Source organism: Coturnix japonica, chromosome Z (genome assembly GCF_001577835.2).
Source record: "Coturnix japonica isolate 7356 chromosome Z, Coturnix japonica 2.1, whole genome shotgun sequence".
NCBI lineage: Eukaryota > Metazoa > Chordata > Aves > Galliformes > Phasianidae > Coturnix > Coturnix japonica.
Genome location: NC_029547.1, coordinates 48,648,853 through 48,670,595, shown reverse-complemented (window position 1 = coordinate 48,670,595; position 21,743 = coordinate 48,648,853). Strand labels below are relative to the sequence as shown.

General features: G+C 42.5%; 1 protein-coding gene across 5 annotated transcripts in view; it reads left to right on the top strand.

Annotated features, from left to right (window-relative positions):
• The window catches only part of ABCA1 (ATP binding cassette subfamily A member 1), a 93,708-nt gene that overhangs the window by 40,755 nt on the left and 31,210 nt on the right, over positions 1-21,743 (top strand). For all 5 annotated transcript variants that reach the window (XM_015849597.2, XM_015849592.2, XM_015849594.2 and 2 more), the window contains 6 exons: positions 4,561-4,682; positions 7,641-7,832; positions 14,659-14,745; positions 19,089-19,329; positions 19,922-20,061; positions 20,741-20,857. In XM_015849597.2, coding sequence (XP_015705083.1) covers positions 4,561-4,682; positions 7,641-7,832; positions 14,659-14,745; positions 19,089-19,329; positions 19,922-20,061; positions 20,741-20,857 — 899 coding nt within the window. The remainder of the gene's footprint in view (positions 1-4,560; positions 4,683-7,640; positions 7,833-14,658; positions 14,746-19,088; positions 19,330-19,921; positions 20,062-20,740; positions 20,858-21,743) is intronic.

The window sequence follows — 21,743 nt, the reverse complement described above, 5'->3', positions numbered from 1 at the left end:
GCTGTGGGCACAGACCCCTTCAGCACAAACCTCACAAATTGAAGTCAGACCTGGTGAGTTTTGTGCTCTACAGCTCATTGAGAGATGCTGAAATAACATTTGTGAACCTTTTATTTTTAGAAGGCAGTGTTCAGGATATGAAAACTGTAGCCACAATTTCCGTGAGGTTTTTCTACCCTATTGTTTCATTTTTAAAAGACAGTGCATCATTACATTTCTGAAGAGAAGATATGAGCCTGCTGTGCTTCCAAGAGAAGCAAGAAAGAATGGGAGGGACATTTAGGTGAACACTCCTGCCCTCTAATCTGTCTCCACTTTTTTTTTTTTTTCCCCCTCTTGTCTGCAGATGTTCTTAATATTGCTGGAGGTAGCACCTCTTTGCTGTGGGATTAGTCATCGTCATATTAATACTCAGAGCAGCAATTTAAAACTCGTTCCTCACTCTGTGTTCTCTTGCTCTTCTCTTCCACGTGAACTGTATTAAGAGCCTCTTAAAGTAACTGGTGATATGTTTCTAGGACAGTAAAAATCTCTGACTCTGGAGAATTTGTGAACCATGGGCATTTTCTTCACTGCACAATCATTGCTTCATTTCTGACCAGCATGGAGATTAGACTGTTTTATCCATGAAGTTTCTCATGATCCCACATAGCTGTAACTTGCTATTATTTATAGTGAACATCTTTTGTTCTCCACTTTAACATAACCAGTAACATAGCCAAATGTGGAGGTTCTGTTTTTCTTTTATTGTTCATATAGATGTCCCAAGCCTCTTTTCCTATTATTGCCACGCTTATTTGTTTCTTAAGCTAGAAACGGCCAGCCTTGCACTGTGCTCATAAGTGAAGGTACTGAAAGGGTTGAGCTGTTGGGAAACTCTAAGTCCTGAACTCAGCCCCTTGCACTCATTTGAAACAACTGACTTGCCCTGTATTTCGTGAAGCCAGCATTTGTGAAATACTGCCATGTGTCATTGTCTAATCCTGACCTGTGATTTCAGAGAGGAAGGGTGGTTTTGTGGTTAAGGCACAAGACAGCCAGCTCTGGAGATTTGTGCTGGAGACTTCTTCACGTGACTTAGGGGAGTCTCTTCTCCCTGTCCTGCATGGGAAGTGGACTTGTGTCTTCCTGCTTGTTTCATGTGTGTGGTCACTGTCTCCTGCTTTTCTGCTGCACAGTACCTGAGCTGGAGCCAGTCAGAACAAAAGCATGTCAGTACTACTGGGTGTGCTGGCACAGAGGTGCTAATTCATGGTTTATAAGCACTTGTTTGTTTTCTCTGCTGTCAGCTTTTCCTCCTTTGGGGTCAGGATTGCAATTACAAAAGTAGTATGTTATGAATACTATCTACCTCACTATTTCTTCACTGTGAGACAGTAACATTGATTGCCATCCCACCAGAGAGATGGTTGACGTCAGATCTGATTGTGTTTGATTGTAGTGGCTCATTCTGACCTCAGTTTGTACCCACTTTTGTACCTGGGGCTCTTCTTGGTTTGTGGGGCCAGGGGATATTAACAGGAGACCATACCATGTGGTGGTGGTGGGGGGGAAGAGCTTGTGGGACTGGTTTTCTCTTGGAGATGATAAGTTGCCCTTTCATGTCAGCGAAGCATGAGGGATGTCTTTCTTATGTGCCCCATGAGTGCTACAGCTGCATTGCTCTGTGTTGGCTGGATTTCACTAGTCAACCAGGCAAGTGCTTTTTGTCAGTCTCAAGCAGGAGAGAAGATGCATGAGTTAAATCATGTTTGAGCTGACATGTTTTGCCTCACATTCTTTGAGTAACTTGATAGTGTGTCTCAGCTTTTATATCAGGGGAGTATTACAGTAGTCATCCTCTGATTGTAAAGTGTGTTTTTCTACTCCAAGCGTTTGCGTTATTAGGTAAGCTTGGTATTAGCCTTCAAAAGACTTGTCTGTTTCTTTTGTTCACTATTTTTGGTGTGGTTCTTTTAACTAATGCCGTTGTGTTTCCTTAGGCCCTAGCGGGTGAGCAACCTTGTGGGAGAATGGTTGTTTTCAAGAGGAAATCTCTATTAACTCTCATATTTTTTAAAACATCCAGGGCAGGAACTGATGCCAGTGCTTGTTGCTTTTGCATGGCTTCACGTGCAGGTCATTATGTATGCCTCCACGCCTGAGGGTGATTACATGAGATACAGAGCTAGGAGCACCAGAAGTGGGTTTTGACAGGGTGAGGGAGGAAAATGCACCACAGGGAAGGCTGGTTGTTTGCTGTGGGTGGTGCAGCATGACCATGGTGTTGGGGCTTGGTCCTTTGGTCTTGCAGAGCTCCCATGTGTTGTCTCTGAAAGACAAGGATTATGGCATGGAATCATGCCCAGCCAGCTGGAAGCAAACTATTGTCCCACAAGCTGTTCTGATAACTTCTCGTGCTGGTAACTTTATGTTCTGTTCCCGTCATGTTTTCTTCCAAACGATGATGAAAATTCCTTCAGGCATTTGTAGGAGTTGCCTTAGAAGGCAGCTTTGATTTTCAGCAAATTGTAGCGCTGAGCAAGTCTGAAAATACTTGGCGCGATGAAAAGGAAGGGGGAAAATGCCTTGTTAACTCTGAATTGGTTAATTACAGCTGTGGAAGATGGCAGGCTGTTCCTCCCCATCAAAATTATGGAGAGGTCAGCAGCAGTCATGGTGCTACTCACATTGCTTTCCTACAGCTACCTACTGCTTGCTTTTATAGGGCAGGCTCAGCATCCCCACTTTTCCCCCTCAAAAAGCAAACAACCAGCAACGAGGATATAGAAAAGTAGGAGGACTATTGTTTTCCTGCCTTTGTTTTTTTTAAAAAAGGGAATGGCCCCTTTAAGAGGAGCATGAAAAAATGCTCTGATCAGGGACAGAGTAATTGAAAAAGATTGCAAACATCTGATCTTCCCATGCCAGGGCGCTTTCAGCCAGCTACCCCTTTGTCCCAACAGTTTCCGAACTGCAGATGATCTCACCAAGAAAGCAAACAAGGCCCAAAAGTGTTTGGGGAGCTCAGTGCCCTTAGGAAACAAGGCAGGGGGTGATGTTTCTTTCAGGCTCGGTGAGCAAGGTGGGGAGCAGAGCACTGTGGTACGCTACAGCAGCAGCTGGTTTCCTTGTGAGGCTGCTCTGCAGAGAGGGCGGGGGAGAGAGAAGCCTTCGTCCCAGAGTAACCTCTGCATCGCCTCTGCGGAGGGCGGTGGTGGTGGTGGCTGCTCGCGCGGAACAAGAAGGCGACAGGGCGTTTGTAACTGGAGATGTGGATGAGGGAGCAATGACCGCCAGTAACCCCACTTTGTGCTTTGTGCTGCCAGAGCTGAGCGCCTGGCAGCCTGCCTCACTGCTCGGCCTGTATCAGCCCGGGCTCCAGCACGCAGCAGTGGCCTTGGCTCCATGGATGGCAGCCAGCTCCTCGCAAGGGTTCTTCCCCAGGATGGGTTTTCTTGCTGGTATTGCCAGCCCAGTGGAGCGAAAAGCACAGCGGGAGGGAAAAAATGTGGTGTGTAATGGCAGCTGATGTTCCTGCCGGAGGGGCTGCCTGCTTGACTTCCCTGTCAGGGCTCGCTCTCTGTTGCTGTTCACCATGGGCTCTTGTCTCTCTTTCTCAAGCAGAAGTAGCAGCGTGACACCCAGCTGTTAGGCTTGGCATCTCCTGGAAATCCTCACCCCAGTAAATCCCACGAGGCCTCCTCTCGCAGCTCTTCTGGCATAGCTGCTTTCCTCATCCCAGTTTATCTAAGTGTGGTGAAGAAAGGGCTGGCCTCTTGAGAGAGAGGAACAGCACAAGGGGCAGTTGCTTAAGCTGTAGCCTTGTGAACTTTAATATTTTAGGTGGATTATAATCTCCAGATGGCTCCCTTCTTCTGCGGGGGAGATAAAATTTGTTTTAAAGCTTAAAGCTCCAGTGCCAGTGGCTTCAGAAGGTGAGGCCTTGGGGAAATAAAACAAAGTAAGAAAGTGTTTGCAGAAATGCTGACAGAGTGGTTTTTTTTCTTAAATTTGCATGTGATCCCATATCATCTGTTTTCTTTGTATCTGAGTATGTTAGACTGTGACATATTTTATGGTAGAGTACAAATGGTAGTTTTGTAGAGTGCATCTAGTAGTTACTATTAGCATGATTAAATACAGGCCAGTAAATCCCTCCATGGTCCATGCACCAGCTGGGTCCTGCATTCAATAACAACACGGGGATTAAGAGAAACTCCATCTTTGTACAAAGCTAACACTTGAGTAGGTTTCACCCCAGAGCAGAGGGACAGCTTGGTTGGCTTCATTGCTTCTGTTTCTGACCAGTGTGCATGCAAATTGATCCCATGTAGTAAACAAAATTGATCTTAAAAAATCCTTTTATATTATTTTAGATAGAGGCATCATGGTTTGACATCCCTGAAAACAACCATTCTTCAGAGCATTTGCAAGCAGCTCCTGCTTTCTTTGTGCTCTTGTTTGTGTAATCCTCTCTCCTTATTTGTCAGCTTTTGCTTTTCCTGTCCGGTGCTCTCACATTAATTTCCTTTTGGCTTTGCTCTGACTAAAATGTTGCTTTGTTTTGTCACCTTCCAGACTTGAAACTTCGGGATTTCCTGGTTGACAATGAGACATTCTCAGACTTTCTCAGTCATAATGCATCCATGCCATCTTCTGCAGTGGAGGAGCTACTGGATGCAGAGGTCAACCTCCAAAAGGTAAAGAACACTTTTGATCACTATTATAATGGTTAGCATATTGTTTGTTTAACTATCATGCTGAAAATCCACAGTGCAGGTGCCCTCTGTGCTAGATGTTGTACAAAAACAGAGGAAAAATCTTCATTTTTCTCCTCCTTACACTCAACTTGCTGTCTTATTTTTGTAAGCTGTAAAAGGACTCTATGACATGAAAGTGTTTTGATCAGCATAAGAAAGTGGCCTCATATCCTTCAGTCTAAGTGGAATTTCCTCTTTCCCATTTCTTCTTCTTCTTTTTTTTTTTCCCACCCAGTGAAACATCAGTTACATTGGTAGTGCTATTGGAACTGTTCTTCTTTGATTAGAAATAAATAAGGATTTGTTGTTCTGCTGCTGAGCATGGACTGGAGTATGGTTTGTATGCCACTCTGCCATGGATTCCTGTGCAGGAGAAGGATGTTTTTTGTTCTGTGACCAGCTCCTTAAGAAAGACTTGTATGTAGTACTTGTGATCTCACATGGAGCTCTTTGGTTTCCATGGCTGTTCTTAGGCTGCTGTGACCAGACTGGACCCTGTCTGTCTTTGTCAAACTCAGAATATGTTTTTTACATGCCTGTGTGAATTGGTCCACCTCTTGCAGCATCCTTTCTGCTGCAGAAATCAAATCTGGTTGCTTCAGATTTCAAAGGAAGACCTGTGGTCCTCTTAAGTCAGTGTGACTGCTTAAGGAGAAGGAAAACCATCCAGTCTGCTTCCCAGCTCCAGATAAGATCTCTTCTTTGAAGTGGAGTGATTAATAGTTCTTTCAAAACTTAGTTTTCATGTAGTTACAGATGCTGCCTGCTTGCACATATTGTCTCATTCTTCAGTGACTTCTGTCAAGCCATCTGTTTCAGTGCAGTTAAACAACTGAACATACAAGTTATAGATAAGCTGTACTAAGAACAGTGGGAAAAAAAATCTTACCTGTTCTAAATAACAGGTTTTATTTTATTTGAAACAAATTTGCTTGAAATTCATACTAAATTAAAACGTGCTATGAATGATTCTGGAAAAGAGTGACCAAAAGTGTTGAAGTTAGGTACTCATTTTCATTCTGGAAAAGCAGACAGATTTTAGAGCAGGCAGAAATGCCTATACTCTGATCTTGCACCATATCACTGCCGTATTTTGATTGTGCTAGCACTGTCAAAGCCAACAAAAATGTGAACTGTGGCTGAGGATGGTGGAAGGATTTGTTCCTCCTTATTTTGGTCTCAAGTTGTGCCAGTGGAGATTCAGACTGGACATTACGAAAAACATTTCTGTTGAAACAAGCAGTGGCACAGGCTGTTCAGAGAGTGGTGGAGAGGTGTTCAATAAATATTTAGATATTGTACTTAGGGATGTGCTTTAGTGGGAAATATTGGTGTTGTTGGATGGTTGGGCTGGATGATCCTGGAGGTCTTTTCCAACCTTGGTGATTGTGTGATCCTTTGATTTTCTGAGTGAACACTGAGACACGTTGGTTTTCTGCATGTATACTCAGGGAAGCTGTTTTTTCACTGAACCCGCATCTCCTAAAACTCAGCCCAATTCCATAGGAATATCCTCTCTTGAGCATGATTATGAAGTGATATTGATAATTCTGGCATTAATAAAAAGTCTATTTCAGAAGGCTAGACATCTTGATGTGGGAACTGTTCTGCTCGTTCACCCCAGTGTACAGCATTGAAGCATCCTATTTTCGGCATCTGGATACAGACTAAAGTTAAAAGTTTGCATAAGTGTTGCATTAGAAATTTCAGTCTCATCTGCTTGTTTTCTGAACATAATGAACTTTTTTTTTATCCTGGATTGTTGATGCCCTTTTTGTTTTGAAAGACAAGAAAATTCTCAGACTTACCCAGCGTGATTCAGGAACTGTTAACTCTTCTGGGATGTAAATCAATTCTCTTTATTTGTTGCTGGAGGTTGGGCAATTCATGTTGGGTATTACAAAAGAACAGAAGATATAAACCATAAAGCTGTTGTTCACAGTGTGTTCACAAAAAAAAAAAAAAAAAAAAATTGTTAACTCTGTCTTAGCCCCAAGGCAAACAATACTTTCAAAATAAAATTCCAGATTTTCACCACGTTCATCATCTTTATCAAGTGTGTACATGTTTGCCAGGTACTTATTTTTTGTTCAGCAAACCCAGATGCTATACTGATGTTAGTAAAGAAACAGTCTTGGCTACCAGGTCTGAAAGGTACTTGCGATTATTCTGAACAATTTAATGCATTTTCTTCACAAACTAGGTGATTCCTTGTGGATGAGTAAACCTTACCCACTAGCAAACCATCACCTTAAATAAAAGTATGCCTATTGAAGAAGGCTCTAGGATCTTATCTCTAGTTTTTTGCAGTCTCTAGAATAATTCTTATTTCAAGAGTAAATTATCTGCCCCAAAACAGTGCAAAATGTTTATCTTGGCCATTGGTAAAGAGATGTATCAGAGCTACAGGGGAATGTGATCCTGATCCTGACCGTACAGAAAATGTGGCTGGCATATATATATAACTAAGGAGTTTGGGACATAGGTCTGTTGCCTTTCACATATATTTGCCAGACTTTTGTCTTGACACAAGCCTTTTTTTGTCTCTATGGCTCACTTCCCAGAAGACTGAAGATTGGGAAATACATGTGCCTTTGGTTGGAGAAGATGGCTGCTGTGGAGGACAGGATTACTGTTGATCTGAGAATGTGTGCAGGAAAGTGGAGAGAGACCTGACTCCCCCAGGGCTTTTTCCCCATGTACTATAAAGGGAAACATGTTTTCCTTGGAATTTAGAGTTGTGCATGGGTCAAGGTTTTGCAACTTGTAGAGAAAAATGCCCTCTTCCCTCTATCTGAAACTGTTATGATGAATGGTCAGTTCTGTAGAGGTGATAACCAGCTTTGTGCAATGAATCCTGCATGTGGGGAGATTGATATGCTTTTCTTGTTTTTCTAGGTCATAGTGTCTGGTTATCAAATGCAACTACAAGATCTCTGCAATAGCTCAGTGCTGTCTGAATTTCTTACAATCCAAAATCGTTCAGTGGCCATGGACTCTGAAGCCTTCCTTTGCACCTTACCAAAGGAAACACTCCATGGAGCTGAGCTAGCCTTTCGTGCTAACCTGAATCCTTTGAAGCCTCTTCAGGTGAGTCCGCTGGTCACACTTCTGAGAAGCAGTCATTGATGCCATGACATTTTCAAGGGGTTTTAATATAGGAATTTATCACCATATTTTCAGAGTAAATTCTTTATTGCTATTGAGGAAGAAGAATTGTAGTCTTTAGTGCTGAAGCTTGAACAATGGTTCTTCTTCCTATCCTTTCTGTTGCAGTGTTATTTGCATGGTATAAATGCATATAGACTATATTTAATTTGTCAAGAGGAAAATATTTATGTTGTGTAGTAACATACAGATGCTTGTCTCTCTGTTGTCACTCTGTTTTGATCAAATGAAACGGCTGAAGTGACCCCAGATGTTAGACCAACTCCTGCTGAGTACTGAAAATTCACCTCTGCAATTACCAGTGGGCCATTGAGTACAGAAGTTTTAGCCAGTAGCAGGCCACAACCTCTGAGCATATTTAATTCATACAGAGTCAGCTTTTAAATACTATTTGAAAAGCTGAACTACTGAATGGATTTTGGAGCAAGTGCTTCAAAACTCATTGAATTTCAAGAAAATGCATCGTTTATGAGGTATTTGGAGTTTGGAGCAGACTTAGATGTTTATACAAAAAACAGTTGTGGTGCTTTATATTAGGTCCACAATATCTGGGTAAAAGCAAAAGTTTTTAGAAGTTAGTGGTGGAAGTATCAGGAAGAAGGGACCACGGAACCCAGTCTGAAACAAACACTCTCTTGTCTGTACTGGAAGAAATAAACTTCAGCTGTGTGAGTTTTCTAGGTTTGATGAGGTTTTCAGAACAGAAAGTCATGTACCACTTGTTTGGCTTTGTCCCTAGTCAAAGAGAGATCATTAACAAGTACTGGAATCACATTACTGATCAGTGCAGTACACATTGGTCAGTTACTTCTCTCTGAAGCTTGTTTTCTGTTTCTCATCTGTCCTTCATCTGCATTTGTTCTTTTCTTCTGGAAGATCAAAAGCATCAAGAGATGGGGTAACCATACTGAAATCGTTCCTGTAACAAAAGTGAGCTATTTAGAATGGCTGTAAGCAATTTCTTATGTACATTTATATGTATATATGTGCATGTACTTTAAATCATTCAGAGATGCTAGATTTTTAGGAACTAAGTGGAATGAAAGTTGCCAGTTTGTACCACTCAGCACTGATCTTCTGGGCCCTCTGGAGACCAAGCATTGCTTTTCTCATTTTTGAAAGTCTTTAAAATTTAGCCAACAGAAGCAGATACACAACATATCTATGTCTCTGTTGTTACATCTGTATTGTTTACTGCTGAAAGAAGACTGTTATAAGCCACTGCGATTGTGTCTCTTGGCAACAGCTGTGTAGATAAAGACTATACATGCAAATTTGGGTGACTTCTGAGAAGCTGGTTCGTGATCTCAGCTTTACACAAGCCCAAGCCATGAAGCCAGCAGTAAACCTGTTGTGAATCATGCACCATCTTGTAAAGGTCCATAGTTTTTTTTGGAGAAGGCTGGTAAAGTCTACTGTAATGCCTTAGTGAGTGAAATAAAACAAACAGGCTTCAGTATGTCCAGATGAAATGAATAGAACAACACTAGAATCATGTCAACACATTTGAAACTTAGTGGCTTTAAAGGCTAAAAAAACTGCCTTGACCTGCAGTAACATCTTGGAACAAAGAGCGGACTTTCTGTTCTTAAACAAAGAATGCTTTTGATTAATAGATTATCATTAAAGGCACTAGGGGTCAAATCTTGGAAAAGCATAGCATGCACTCTATCCACTTGCAGGGCCTTCAAACCAAAAGTGGCAAGTTGATTGTGGCAGATATTTGTTTTTAATGTAATTTTTTTTTTTTTTTTTCTGCGTAATCTGTTTGATGTTAAGTAAAAGTAAGGGCCAAGTCAGATGCAAGTACAGCAGAAATTTTAGAGTTTAATTTTTGGCTCATGTGATGAGACCTGATCTCTACTGATTTTTGAAGAGTCAGAGGAAAAGCATCTCAAAATAGCAGGTTGATACTGTTGGGGTGAAGGGGACTTCCAACAACTTACAAGAATTCTATAAATGCAGCACTGAGGTCTTCAACAGTAACAAAGAATTTTTTGCCACTCAAATATCTGGAAAGTAGACTGGCTGTAGTTTCTTGAGCACTGCATCTGGAAAACTCAAGCCAGCATCCACTTGCTTGTTCCTGCCCTCTACATTCCTCTTTGCTGTTCTCTCTGCAAGACCATACAGCAAATTGCATTAAGGAATCTATCTGGATTATAAGTGACTAACATGACTGTATGTGCTGAAGGGTGAAGAAGTGTACAATACTGGGAACCCAGTAGTTGGGGCATGTGTATGTGGGTTGAGACTCCTATGTCATTATCTGCTTCTGCCATTCTTAAGTGTTTTGTCCACTTGCAGCCTGAGGGAAAAATAAGCGTTCAAGTAACTCATAACAAGACAGTAATTATTAGCAAATTCTGAACAGAGCACAGTTTTAAAAAGAAAATTACTGCGGCTGTACAGTGAATTGTATGAGCTCTGAATGTCACAGCAGTGCAAAGGAACTTTTTTAAAAAAAGGCAAAATCACAACACTTGTCTTTGCATACCTGCTTATCTCTTCTATCCAGATCAGCCTGAACTTTGCACAAATTGGATTAGTACAGTAAAGATGAAGGACTTCCAATTAAAATTGTATACGAAGCTTTCTAGCTCTGCAGCTCATTGTCTGTATTACTTCCATTTAGCTGGCTCTCTTGGGTGAGATTACAGAGCCAAGATGGCATAGCTTGGAGGTTCAGGTATGCCTCTGTTACCCAAAATCCTATTTGGGCTAGACTGCTTTGGTGGAAACATGGAATTAAATCAGGAATTGATCACAGATCCTCATGGCAGAGGATCCACTTTCCTTCTGGATGGAGTTTTCACTCTACCAGAAGCAACATGTGCTTATTGAAGCCAAATTCAGTTTTCCAGAACCCATGTGTCAGTTTTCATCCACAAAAGCCCTTGTGACCAACATAAGAACTGAAGGCCTTAGGACACTGTATCAAAGACGATTTCCCTGTCTTCTTGAGGTTTGCCTTTCACTGGCTGTACAGCAGGAGAAGCTGTCTGGGGAAAAAACAGAGAAATAGAACATCTAATACCACGTACACAGTTTTTCTTTTCAACTTTCTCTCTGTGCTAGACCAGCAAGTTATCCCGTGGAAGAACTCTGCCGTCTGTGGAAGGTTACAGGCACCCCTTCTTAAAAAGAACCGTGTCAGTAAATCAGAGGTATTCCAGCAGACTGGTGTTGCGCTGGGAGAGGGCTCTCAGAGCATAAAATTACTTGCCTGTGCAACAGCTTTTACCTTCTCAAACCTTGCCAGTTTTGTAAACAGCTTGAGGGGAGGAAGTTAAGTGACAGAGACAATTGAAAATGCTCCTGTGGGATTTCATCTCTGCAGTGCTTCTCAAGAAAGGCTTCACTACATTCACCCCCAGTGGTCTGGGTTTGTAATAAGCCATAAATATGTTGTGGCTTGTGTACCATACTGTCCTTGAAGGAGGAGTGTGGGTGAGCACGTGAAAATCCAGTTGTTCTTTTCCCTTCATAACACAGTTGATATTTTGTCATATGGTTAGCATGAGCTAAGCATTGAATAATAAATGCACTTCATTTGAGAAAATGGCTTTAGAAATGTAAATACGTGCTGCAGTTGAGCTTGTGGCTTTCCTTGCTCTTTTGAGTGCTATCAGTCAAGTACAATGACATCATGATTTCAAGCAGCTGTACTTTCGGACTTCCACTCCCAGGAAACAAAAGCAGAAACATAAAGCATGTGATTTTTCTGCAAAGTTCAGTGTTAAGTTTCCACTAAGATCAGCATAAAATTGTGATAACTGTTTCAAAGCAAACACGGCAGAGTGGTGTCACTGAACAGAGGCACTTCGGTATTGTTATGCTGCAAATAACTGGATTATGTTATGACCTTTTGATACTTTGAATACAGGTGTATTCTCCTGCATGTTGTGTAACCTTAGAGCAGGAGAGGGCAGGTGGATATACTCAATGCTCCTCTTGACTTTGCAATTAACTGTGGTTACCAGAAGTATTTCCCTAATTTGACTCCTGTAAGTGCACACATGCAAGCACAGAGTGAAGTCAATGCAGTGTGTAACTCCAGGGTACTAAAATATTTGCATGCCCTAAAGGACAAGTCTAGATGAAGGCAAGACATAACCAGCCGCTAGCACAGTAATTGTACAGGGCAGTTCTGTTCAAAACCTGTAAGAATTTTCTTTCTGCCGTGTACCTAGAGAAGACAGGTGATGTTTTCCAGCATTTCATTGGAAAACAAGTCATTACCCCCACACTGTTCTAGTGCAGGCACCTAGTAAATGCCCTGTCACAGTGGGAGCAATCTTACTTTAGAAGTACTGAATTTAGAGGGCACTTTTGAATGTGATGAACTCCTGAGAGCCACTACAAAAAGTTATTTTCTGGGGAAACTGATGACATTTCAGGGTCAGGTTTAAAAACTCCTTGAGTGTCATAATTCATGTGAATCTTGCACACTGGATCAGACTAAAGTTCTGTTCAGCTCTGTTTCCCTTGAATGCTACTCTAGCAGTGCTACCTTCTCAACTACTCTAGAATCTGTGTTCAGTAGATTTTAGTAATTTTTTTTCGTTCATGAAGTTTTCTTAGCCTTCTCCAAAACCATGTTAACTTTTTTCTTCAGCACTGCATAATTTCTACATAATTTCTCCCTTTTGGCTGGGTTGTCTATGAAGTAGTTCCATTAGTTTGTTTTAAACTGATTTTTGGAATGGAAGTCCTCTGTTCTTGTATGATGAGGCATAGTGAACAATCATCCCCTATTCACATTCTCCAGCCCACTTGTAATTCTGCAGACCTCTGTCATATCCTGTATTTGTCATTACAGTTTCTTCTGGAAGAACTGTGAGCTGTTGTTCTTCCTTCACCAGCCATTCATATCTTAATTGTGCTTGTAGTCCTTTTCTGTACTTGTACTGTTTTAGAGGTGGAAGATCCAAAATGGCACTTAGTTCCTGAGAAATGGGGATGAACTGTGGATTTATATTCGTGTTGACCTGTCTTATCATTCTATTAAGATCTCTTTTTTGAGTGACAGTAGATAGTTCAGAGCCATCCAGGGGTATCTCAAGGTAGAACTGTCTCCTCCGTATGTACTTTACTTTGCAGCTCTGAATTTTATCTGGCATTTTATAAATGAACACGAATCCTTTCACTAATCCTTTGCAATTCACTTTTGACTTTCACTGTTCTGAACCAGTTAATATCATCAGAAAACTGTTCCTCATCCACACTATCCCTGAATCATTTCTTAATACATTAAACAGCACAAATTCCTTGCAGAGCTGGATGAGATGTATAGAGATGACCAGGCTTGTCTACCACATGAATCTAGGGTGTTCTCCCTTATCTCATTGCTCAAGTGGTAATGTAGCTACATAGCTTTGATATTTGCTAGCTGTATTCCTTTAAAAAAGTCTTGAAGGTCTTAGCCTGAGGGAATGTGAACTGTTTTTCTTCTAACTGTGTTTGGTTATGGTTTATCTGAACCTTAATGCCTGTGTTCTGTAAAAGTTACTGAGAGCTTTCCTGAATTTACAGCTTCCTTTGGAGCAGGCATGAACTGTGCAGTCAATAAAGTTAGCTAGGTATAAATACCTCAGCAGCAGATCAGTGGAACAGTGCCCATTTACACCAGCTGACACTTACTAGCTGATACTACCCTTCAGCATGCTAGAGCATGAGAACGTTTGCAGACTTTGCTTCCAGAGATTGCCCCGGGGAAGATAAGAAAATAAAAGGCTTCAGCCCAGAAGATTTCTGCTAAAATTAAGGGTCTCTGCTGTTCCTCTGTGTGTCACAATGCCGTAAACTTAGCATAGCATGCTTTCAGATGCTGTAATGTGTGGTTATGAATGTGAAATCTTAAGAAATTATTTTAATCCTCATTTTTCTAAAAAAAAAAAAAAAAAAAAAAAAAAGTGTTGTGTCCATGTTATTAGGCTAGAGGATCTTGATGCTTCTCTTGCATGAAATGTTTCACATACATGGTAGTGCTTTAACATATACAAAAATATAATAGAAGGAACAAGAGATAAACACAGGCATGTCAGTTACATGGAGAGCAACTGTAAGGAAAGAGCTGTCTTCAGTGGGTCCCCTAAGTCAAGGAAATATTGGAGTAGTGCCGTTTCCAAAATGTTGTGCAATCCATCTCTAGAAACCTTTCACAATTTCTCTTCTGGTGGTGTAGCAGTTATTTTATGAAGCCTGGTTCTTTCAAAATATGTTCTTGATTCAGTCTGAAAATGTCAAGGCTTGATGGGAGGATTTAGGTGATTAATATTATCTGAAGGTGAGGGGTAATGTGTGGCAAGATGTCTGAGCAGGGGAGTCTCACTGAAATCCCTCGTCTACTGATTGATATTTCCCTCCCTTGTATATACTTGTATATGCAGTTCTATTGGCATATTGTCTTACAGGCTGTCCTTGTTCTCTGACCTGTCCATCATTTGCGCTGTAAGCATACATACATACATACATGTAGCATCTTACTGGGATGGCTATGGCTGTCTTGGTATCTGTGTGCCCAGACTCTGGGGAATGGAACAGGTATCTGTTGCATTATGGAGCACTGAAGCCTGTGACAGCTTACGCTTAGGGTTGCACAGAAAGCCAGCTCACTGTTTTCCCCATCAATCACTTTGCCTTGTAAATGGTCCTTACCACCTTTCTTTACAAGGGTGTTTACAACAATTCAGTTTCCTTATTGATGCCTGGCAGTGGCTTCCAATTTCTTTTTTCTCTCTTGCAGAGACAATTTTTCTTTAATTCCTCCTTGCGGGATCTGTCAGAAACTGTGGAGACATTGAGGGACAGCCTGGGAAAGCTCATCAAGGAGGTAAGTATCTACTTTGTGTCAGAAGGATACCTCTGTATGGTGGGTGTCCTAACCTGTAGTCAAGTTCAAGGAGTGCACTTCTCCTTGGTGCAACTCACAGTCAAATCCCTTGCTGTTTTTGAAACTCCCTTGTGGTCCTATGACCATACACTTTGTATCACTAGAAATAACATCTCTATGCAACTCCTCGGTGCATGGAACTTCAAATTACAGGCACCGAGGAGTTTCTCAGGTGTGTGGCTGTAGATTGGGTCCTCCCAGGTGAGGCAGGAATTAATTTTTTTGTGGGGCTTACTTTCTCAGCAGTTGCCTTTGCAATATATCTGCTGATTAGCAGCACCTTGCAAAACTGCACGGAGAGGTTTGTCTCCTTTCTGTTGTTTTTTCTTTTTTCTTTTCAGCCATGCTAGGGGTTGTTAATGGCCTCTGAGTTTTGTGTGAATATGGCATCTGGAAAAGGTGATGTACGTAAGTTAGCAGCTATAGGGTGCTCTTTGCCATTTGTCTTTGGAGAAGTAGTATTCTGAGGGAGGAATTGTGTTCTGGTATTTCTGGGACACCCAATGCAGTGGCATCACAACACTGGTAGAGAAAGGCTCCAGCGAAACACAGAGGTATGCAGAGCATAGTGGCATTATAGAGACTGTATTTGTTTTTGCAGGTGAAATGATGGATTAAGAAAAAAGCCCTGCGTGCCTAGTGTGAGTCAGAAGCCCAAAACTGTTTTGTATTTTCAGAGCCAGAAGCATATCTTAGTTGCTTTTGGTTGGCTCTGACTTTGAATCTGAAGTACTGCCACTAGGCAAAAACATTCTTTCCCTCTAGCAGAAATCGCAACCATCTAAACCAAACTATGCCTCCTCCTCTCCTCTGCAAGCTTTCCAGCCTGTGTCAAGCCAGCAGCGCACAGTGAACGGCAGTAACCCCGTGTGCACGCAGAGGAGCAGGTCACTCGGGGTTAGTGTGCAGCCCTCCCACGGAGGGTTGGCTGCAGAGCCAGCACCATGCCTGCCAGCAGCCCCTGGCACACGTCCCACACCAGCCCAGAACCTGCTGCTGGCTCTCAGCTACAGGGAAACTAAGGTGTTTCCAGGACCAGCTTCAGTTAGGACCATGGCAGAGCTCTTGCTGCTAGCCTGAGGGGGAGGGGTAGGCTGAGGCTGCCCTTAAGAGTTTGGTTACATCTGTTGCCCATTACGTCACTTAAATTTGCGTTGTCTGTGTGTGTGTTTGGTTTTGGTTTTTTTTTTGCCTGGGATAAAAATAATTGAAACCATGTGATACTCAGTTTGCTGATGTGGCTGAAAATGTCCTAGGGTAGCGTGCCTTTTGCTTGGCAGCTGTGTTGGGTAGGACTACCTTTTATTCTGCCCCATTACAGAGCAAACAAAGGCATCATTTTCTTTTGCATTCTGCGTGAGCTGCTCCAGATGGCTTGACCGAAAGTTACTCCTTATTGTCTGGCAGTCTGATTTCCGCGTGAAAAGGAGGGACTCAGTCGCTTGTTTCATGGGGCAGCAGCTTGAGGGGGTGGAGAGAGCTATTGTTTGTGCCACGTCTAGAAGCCTTTCTAGCAAGGAATTTTAATTAGAGAATGGTCTGAAGAAAATATTTGCCTCTTTGTGAGAGGACTGGTTAGATCTGTCTCTGTGCTCCTTAAATCAACCCAGGAGTGGAGATTAAATTCTGAGAGCAAGGGCAACTGTGAAGAAACACCCAGGCGAGTCTGATGTCTGGGAGAAGTAGTTCAATAATGCTGCCAGTGGCATGAACAGAACAGCTCTGTATATCTAGTATGAGATTGCTGGTGCCAAAGTTGAAACAAAGCTGCTTGCTCAGACATTGTTTTTAAAATTACACATAAAAGGACCTTCATTAATGCAATCTCCATTGTATAGTTAGCACCTAGTATATTCATTGCAATTATCTGTGCTTTCTATTTCTGTACCTTTCCTTATCCTGAGGATTCGATGGCACTTTAGCTAAAGCCATTGACTTTTTACTATGGAAAATTTGGCTGCTCTGTCTAAAATACCAAAAGTTCCCCAAGGTGACCCGTTGAATTGGAGACTCAAAGTGTCACACCTGAAGAGTGGCCTTGGCCATTCTGGGTTAGAAAACATCAAATCCAAAATCCATATAAGCATATTTAACAAACTGCAGCTGTTCGCTTAAGTTTTTGTCTGTTGTGTCCCTGATGTTAGCATCCTGCTAGTCACCCTGAACCTTTGGAGCCAAACTGAATGGCACCAGGATGCAAACAAAGGCAGGAGTGAATAGTGAGCAGATGAAAGGATGCTTGAAGCAAGTCCGGACACAAGCACCAAATCCCCAGGTTTTATCTGTTCTCACAGCTGTCTTCCATCATATCAATGTGTCATGTGTTTTTGGGCTGCTAAAAATAGAGTCCTTGTGTATGTGACACAAAATAGCTTTTGTTTAGCATCAGGATTTTTTGTCCAGATGTTGGTAAGTATAAAACATTTGCAGTACTACAAATGAATGCAAAGGGTCAGGCTCACTTACAGTGTGAGGCCAGAAATACTGGCTGTGCTTGTGTTGGGTGGAGTGGGATTGAGATGTTAGAGGACACCATTGCCTTCTGGGTTGTAACTGGCTGGCTTTGTCAGCAGTCCTAGAGTTTGAATATCTATAGTTTGTTTAAACAAAGGTGTCTAAACCAAGGCATAGTCAGCAAAATTGGCAACAGGGCTTTGAGTGACTCTGAAGACAGAGCAGTCAGGCTCTGTGTTTCCAGAGAAAGTTCCAAAGAAGTTGTTTCCAAAATGTGTCTGAAGAGTAATTGCAAATAGGTGTCTCGCCAGCTCTGCTTGCCCTCATTAGTGTATGTTGCTATTTTGGGCCACACATCAAGACCATCACAGTTCATGTCAGCTGATATTCAGTAGCAGTCAAGAAATCAGATCAAACACTGGAAAAGATTCAGATAAGGATAGAGAACCACCTGTGGAAGATGTTACCACAACACTGTGTAAATCCATGCTTTGCCCTTCACTTCAATATGGAGTACCGATCAAGGTACTCTGTTTCCAGAAAGGGGCAGCAGAAATGGAAAAAGTTCAGAGAAGGACAATGGAGATGTGTAGAAATGGGATGACTTAAACATACAGATCAAGGAATGTGTTGGGTGCTGGAATTCACCAGCCTGTTAAAGAGATGGACTGGGGGCAGGACAGATGTGCATAGAGTTGAGAAGAGGAAAAAAGTACAAATATTCACTCTCTGCCAGCACAGAAAGTATGACACTGAACGAAGCTAACAATGGCCAAGTTTAGGACAGGGAGAGGATGTTCTTTCCAGTGATGTGGGATGCTAAATATTTGCAAACATTCATGTTTACCATGGAAGACGTTCATTTTGTATTAGAAAATAGACAGAAGTTCTCCGAGCTGAAAATATTGGAATCTGGAAGGTTACCTAGGGAAGCATTTGTTCTTTGCCCTACCTGTTTCCTAACATCCGCTTACTGTCACCATCACAGAGATACTAAGCTAAAAAGACTTGCTATGAGCCAGGCCATATCCCTGAGTATGGAGATGTCAATGCAGTGTCTGAGGCCAAGTATCTGGTGCTTTTTGTTCAGGACAGCTTCTGCAACTTGTTGCTGTGCCAGATAAATGAGTCCCAAAGTGTGCATCTTCCCAGCCAGCAATGAGTGTTTCATTTCTGTGCCAGATGTCATGCAAACGGGACAAGAGAAGACTTTTCATTGTGGCTGGCTGCATATGCTGTGGAGAAAAGGCTTACTCGGCAGTCAGATCTGAAGCTGCAGCTCGGCTTGTTTTCAGGGGCTTTCTGGGAATGTTGTTGATAGAGGGGAGGGAGGTGTTGAGGCAGGGGCAGCATTACTGACCTAGGAGGTCAAACTTTCTATCAGGGGAGGCTTGCTGACCTCGGTGGAACTGTGCCAGGTGATGCTGCCAGCACTTCAGGGCCTACAGCTCAATGAGGCTGGGTCTGATTAGCTGCACTTGCTCCATGTTATTTCCTTATTCCCATTTCTGCCTTGCTCCACCCTGGAGTGAAGGGACTCTGCTGGAATGTGAGCTGTTGTGTAACCAAAGAAGTGACTTCCATGTGAGAGCTCAGGGAGAGCAGGAATCACACAGAAAATTGTGTGAGAAAACTTAATAAAGAAGAGACTTGATGTTTTCCCACTGTAGTGGAAGGAAACATGCTTTCCCTGGTCTCTCCTTTTTAGCACTGCATCCACTGGGATTTAATAGCCAGATGGGTGATTTGAGGGAGAATGGTAGGACTTTTTCACTTCTATAATCCTGATCCTATCCCCATTTCCATTCTTCTCCCCCTTACTTTTCCAGCTTCTGAGCATGAAGAGTTGGAGTGACATGAGACAAGAGGTGATGTTCCTGACCAATGTGAATGCCTCAAACTCCTCTACACAAATCTACCAAGCTGTGTCACGTATTGTGTGTGGACACCCCGAAGGTGGAGGACTCAAGATTAAATCCCTCAACTGGTACGAGGACAACAATTACAAAGCACTGTTTGGAGGCAACAGCACTGAAGATGATGTAACTAATTTCTATGATAACTCCACAAGTAAGTGTAACCCTATCATGTCGTAACATCCTATCTACTCCATAGCTGCAATGACTACTGTTTTCCACACCTGCTCTGATGAAAGCAAGTGATCCTGAGGGTCAGCATATACCCTGCTGTTTCAGAAGACTATATACATGCTGTCTTAGCAGATGGCTATTGCTTCCTGCATGTACTCTTAGCAGCAGGGAGGGTATCAAGATGCAAGGGATTCTCAAGGGTCTTGTGTAGAATCCAGAAAGGCTATGTAGACACTTTCTGTGAAATGTGGTCCACAGTCACATGCAGCATTTGAAAATGTCTTGTTCTTCTATGCAGATTTTGCCTGTCATGCAGTGGATTTCATAAGTTGTGCAAATGAGTATGGCTGTTGTTGGTAGAGACTGTGCGGATTCTCTGCATTTGCTGGGCAAACTGTGAAGGTTCAGGCTGAAAAGGGCTTTTTGTGGATCTTTGCAGCAGAAGTTTTCTGTTGTAAGACAGCTGTTCTGCTGTCAGCTCTGACCGTCTTTATGTGCACACAAGTGGGATATTTGCCTCCTGCAGTTGTCACAGTGCTTCTCAGCTGCTCACCCCTTCTTCTCCTCCTCAGCACCCTATTGCAATGAGCTGATGAAGAACCTGGAATCCAGCCCACTTTCCAGAATTATTTGGAAGGCTTTGAAACCTTTGCTGATTGGGAAGGTCTTGTACACTCCAGACACGCCAGCAATACGGAAGATCATGGCTGAGGTAACTCTAACCTTGTCCTCTGATGCGTAGTGTGAGTTATGTGCTCTGACTGTACAGCTAAGCTGCTCTGTGTTAAATTGAGCCCAGATGCAAGCCTAGAAAGGATTGTCCACAAAGCATGGTGTCCCTAGTCTCTCACCTCCCATGCACTTGATGTCAAAGGCTCAAGGAGAAAAAGCCAGGCTGAACTATGTTTCTGGACCTTGCTGGAAACATTTCTGATGGTGCTTTTTGATTACTTACAGAGTTTGCAACTCTAATGTGGGATATGGCACTGGGAAGGACCTTGATAAAGCATCAGGTGTCTTCTCTGACTGCCTGCTTGTCAGCTGATCCTTAAACATTTCTGATTGAGGCTTACTTAATATTCTTTCTAATTCCCCAAACTTCCCCAGCAACCTCTTCTATCAAATGGGAAGGGGTTGCTGCTGTGTGCCCTTCATCTCCGAACTGGAAACATTCTCCACCATGCTTTAAATCCTACTCAGCCACAGGCACTTCTCTTTGTATTTTTCCTTTCCTGTGCACAAGATTTTTCTTACTCCCATCCTTGCTGAAGCTGAATTGCTGTTTTGAGTAAAAGCAAGTCTCAGGACTTGATGTGCCAATGCACCCTCTCAGCCCACAGTGAATCTGAGCCACGTTTTGGCAATAACCTTTGTCTCTTCTTTGCCTACAGGTGAACAGGACATTCCAGGAGCTGGGAGTGTTTCGAGACCTTGGGGGGATGTGGGAAGAGATAAGCCCAAAGATCTGGACATTTATGGAGAGTAGTCAGGAAATGGATCTGATTCGGGTCAGTATGCTGTTCTTACCAGAACCACAAGCATTGTTTTCTGCAGTCAGTGATAAAATATTTATTTTAGATAATGTTTCTTTGTTGATAGTATGCATGTGACCCTCTTCTTGAAACAAGCTGTGACTGTACCAGTCTTGTGTTGTACTGAGCACTCCGTTGTTTAACCACTTTCCACAGTCAGGAGCAGAGCATGTTTAACAGCTGTTTCTAATCTCCCTCTGTGGGGAAATGTGTTGTTTCTTCTACACTGTTGCCCTGATGTTCTATAAATATCTGGCTGATGGTATTTCTGTAAACTGCAGACCTGTGGAGTTGGCAGCAGGTTCAGCTGGCAGTACTGTGCACTCCTCTGTAGAAAGTGCTCTCTAGAGCAGCTGCTTTCATTATAGCAACAAAGTGAGATACCTTATGCCTAGATCAGATCCTGGAAAGTGTCATGTGTCCTCGGGCTCTACTGAGTGCAATAAGGTTTGAATGGTTGTTGTTCTAGAACTGAACCTAGATGCCTGGTGATCATCTGGCAGAAACCTTGTGAAAATTTTTTTTGGGGGGGGGTTAGTATGGTACACTTAGTAACAGTTGGGTGTCACAGGGGAAGAGGAAACATTACTGTATGGCTTGTTGCTTCACAATATGCTATGCTTACAAGATCATGAACAAGGAGTTGAGAGTCTTGTTTGGATTTGACATGCTTTCTACTGGCCTGTTGGCTCCCCAGAGCATTGTGCCTGGTGTAAAGCATGCATTATTTGTTAAAAGTATAAGAGGCTTAGTTCACACTGCTTCCCTCAGTTGTTATTCTGAGGAGTGAGTCTTTGCACTTCTGTGCTGGGTGGGTGTTATACAGAAATCTCCCTGGGTCTTAAGCCTTGAAGTTCAGTCT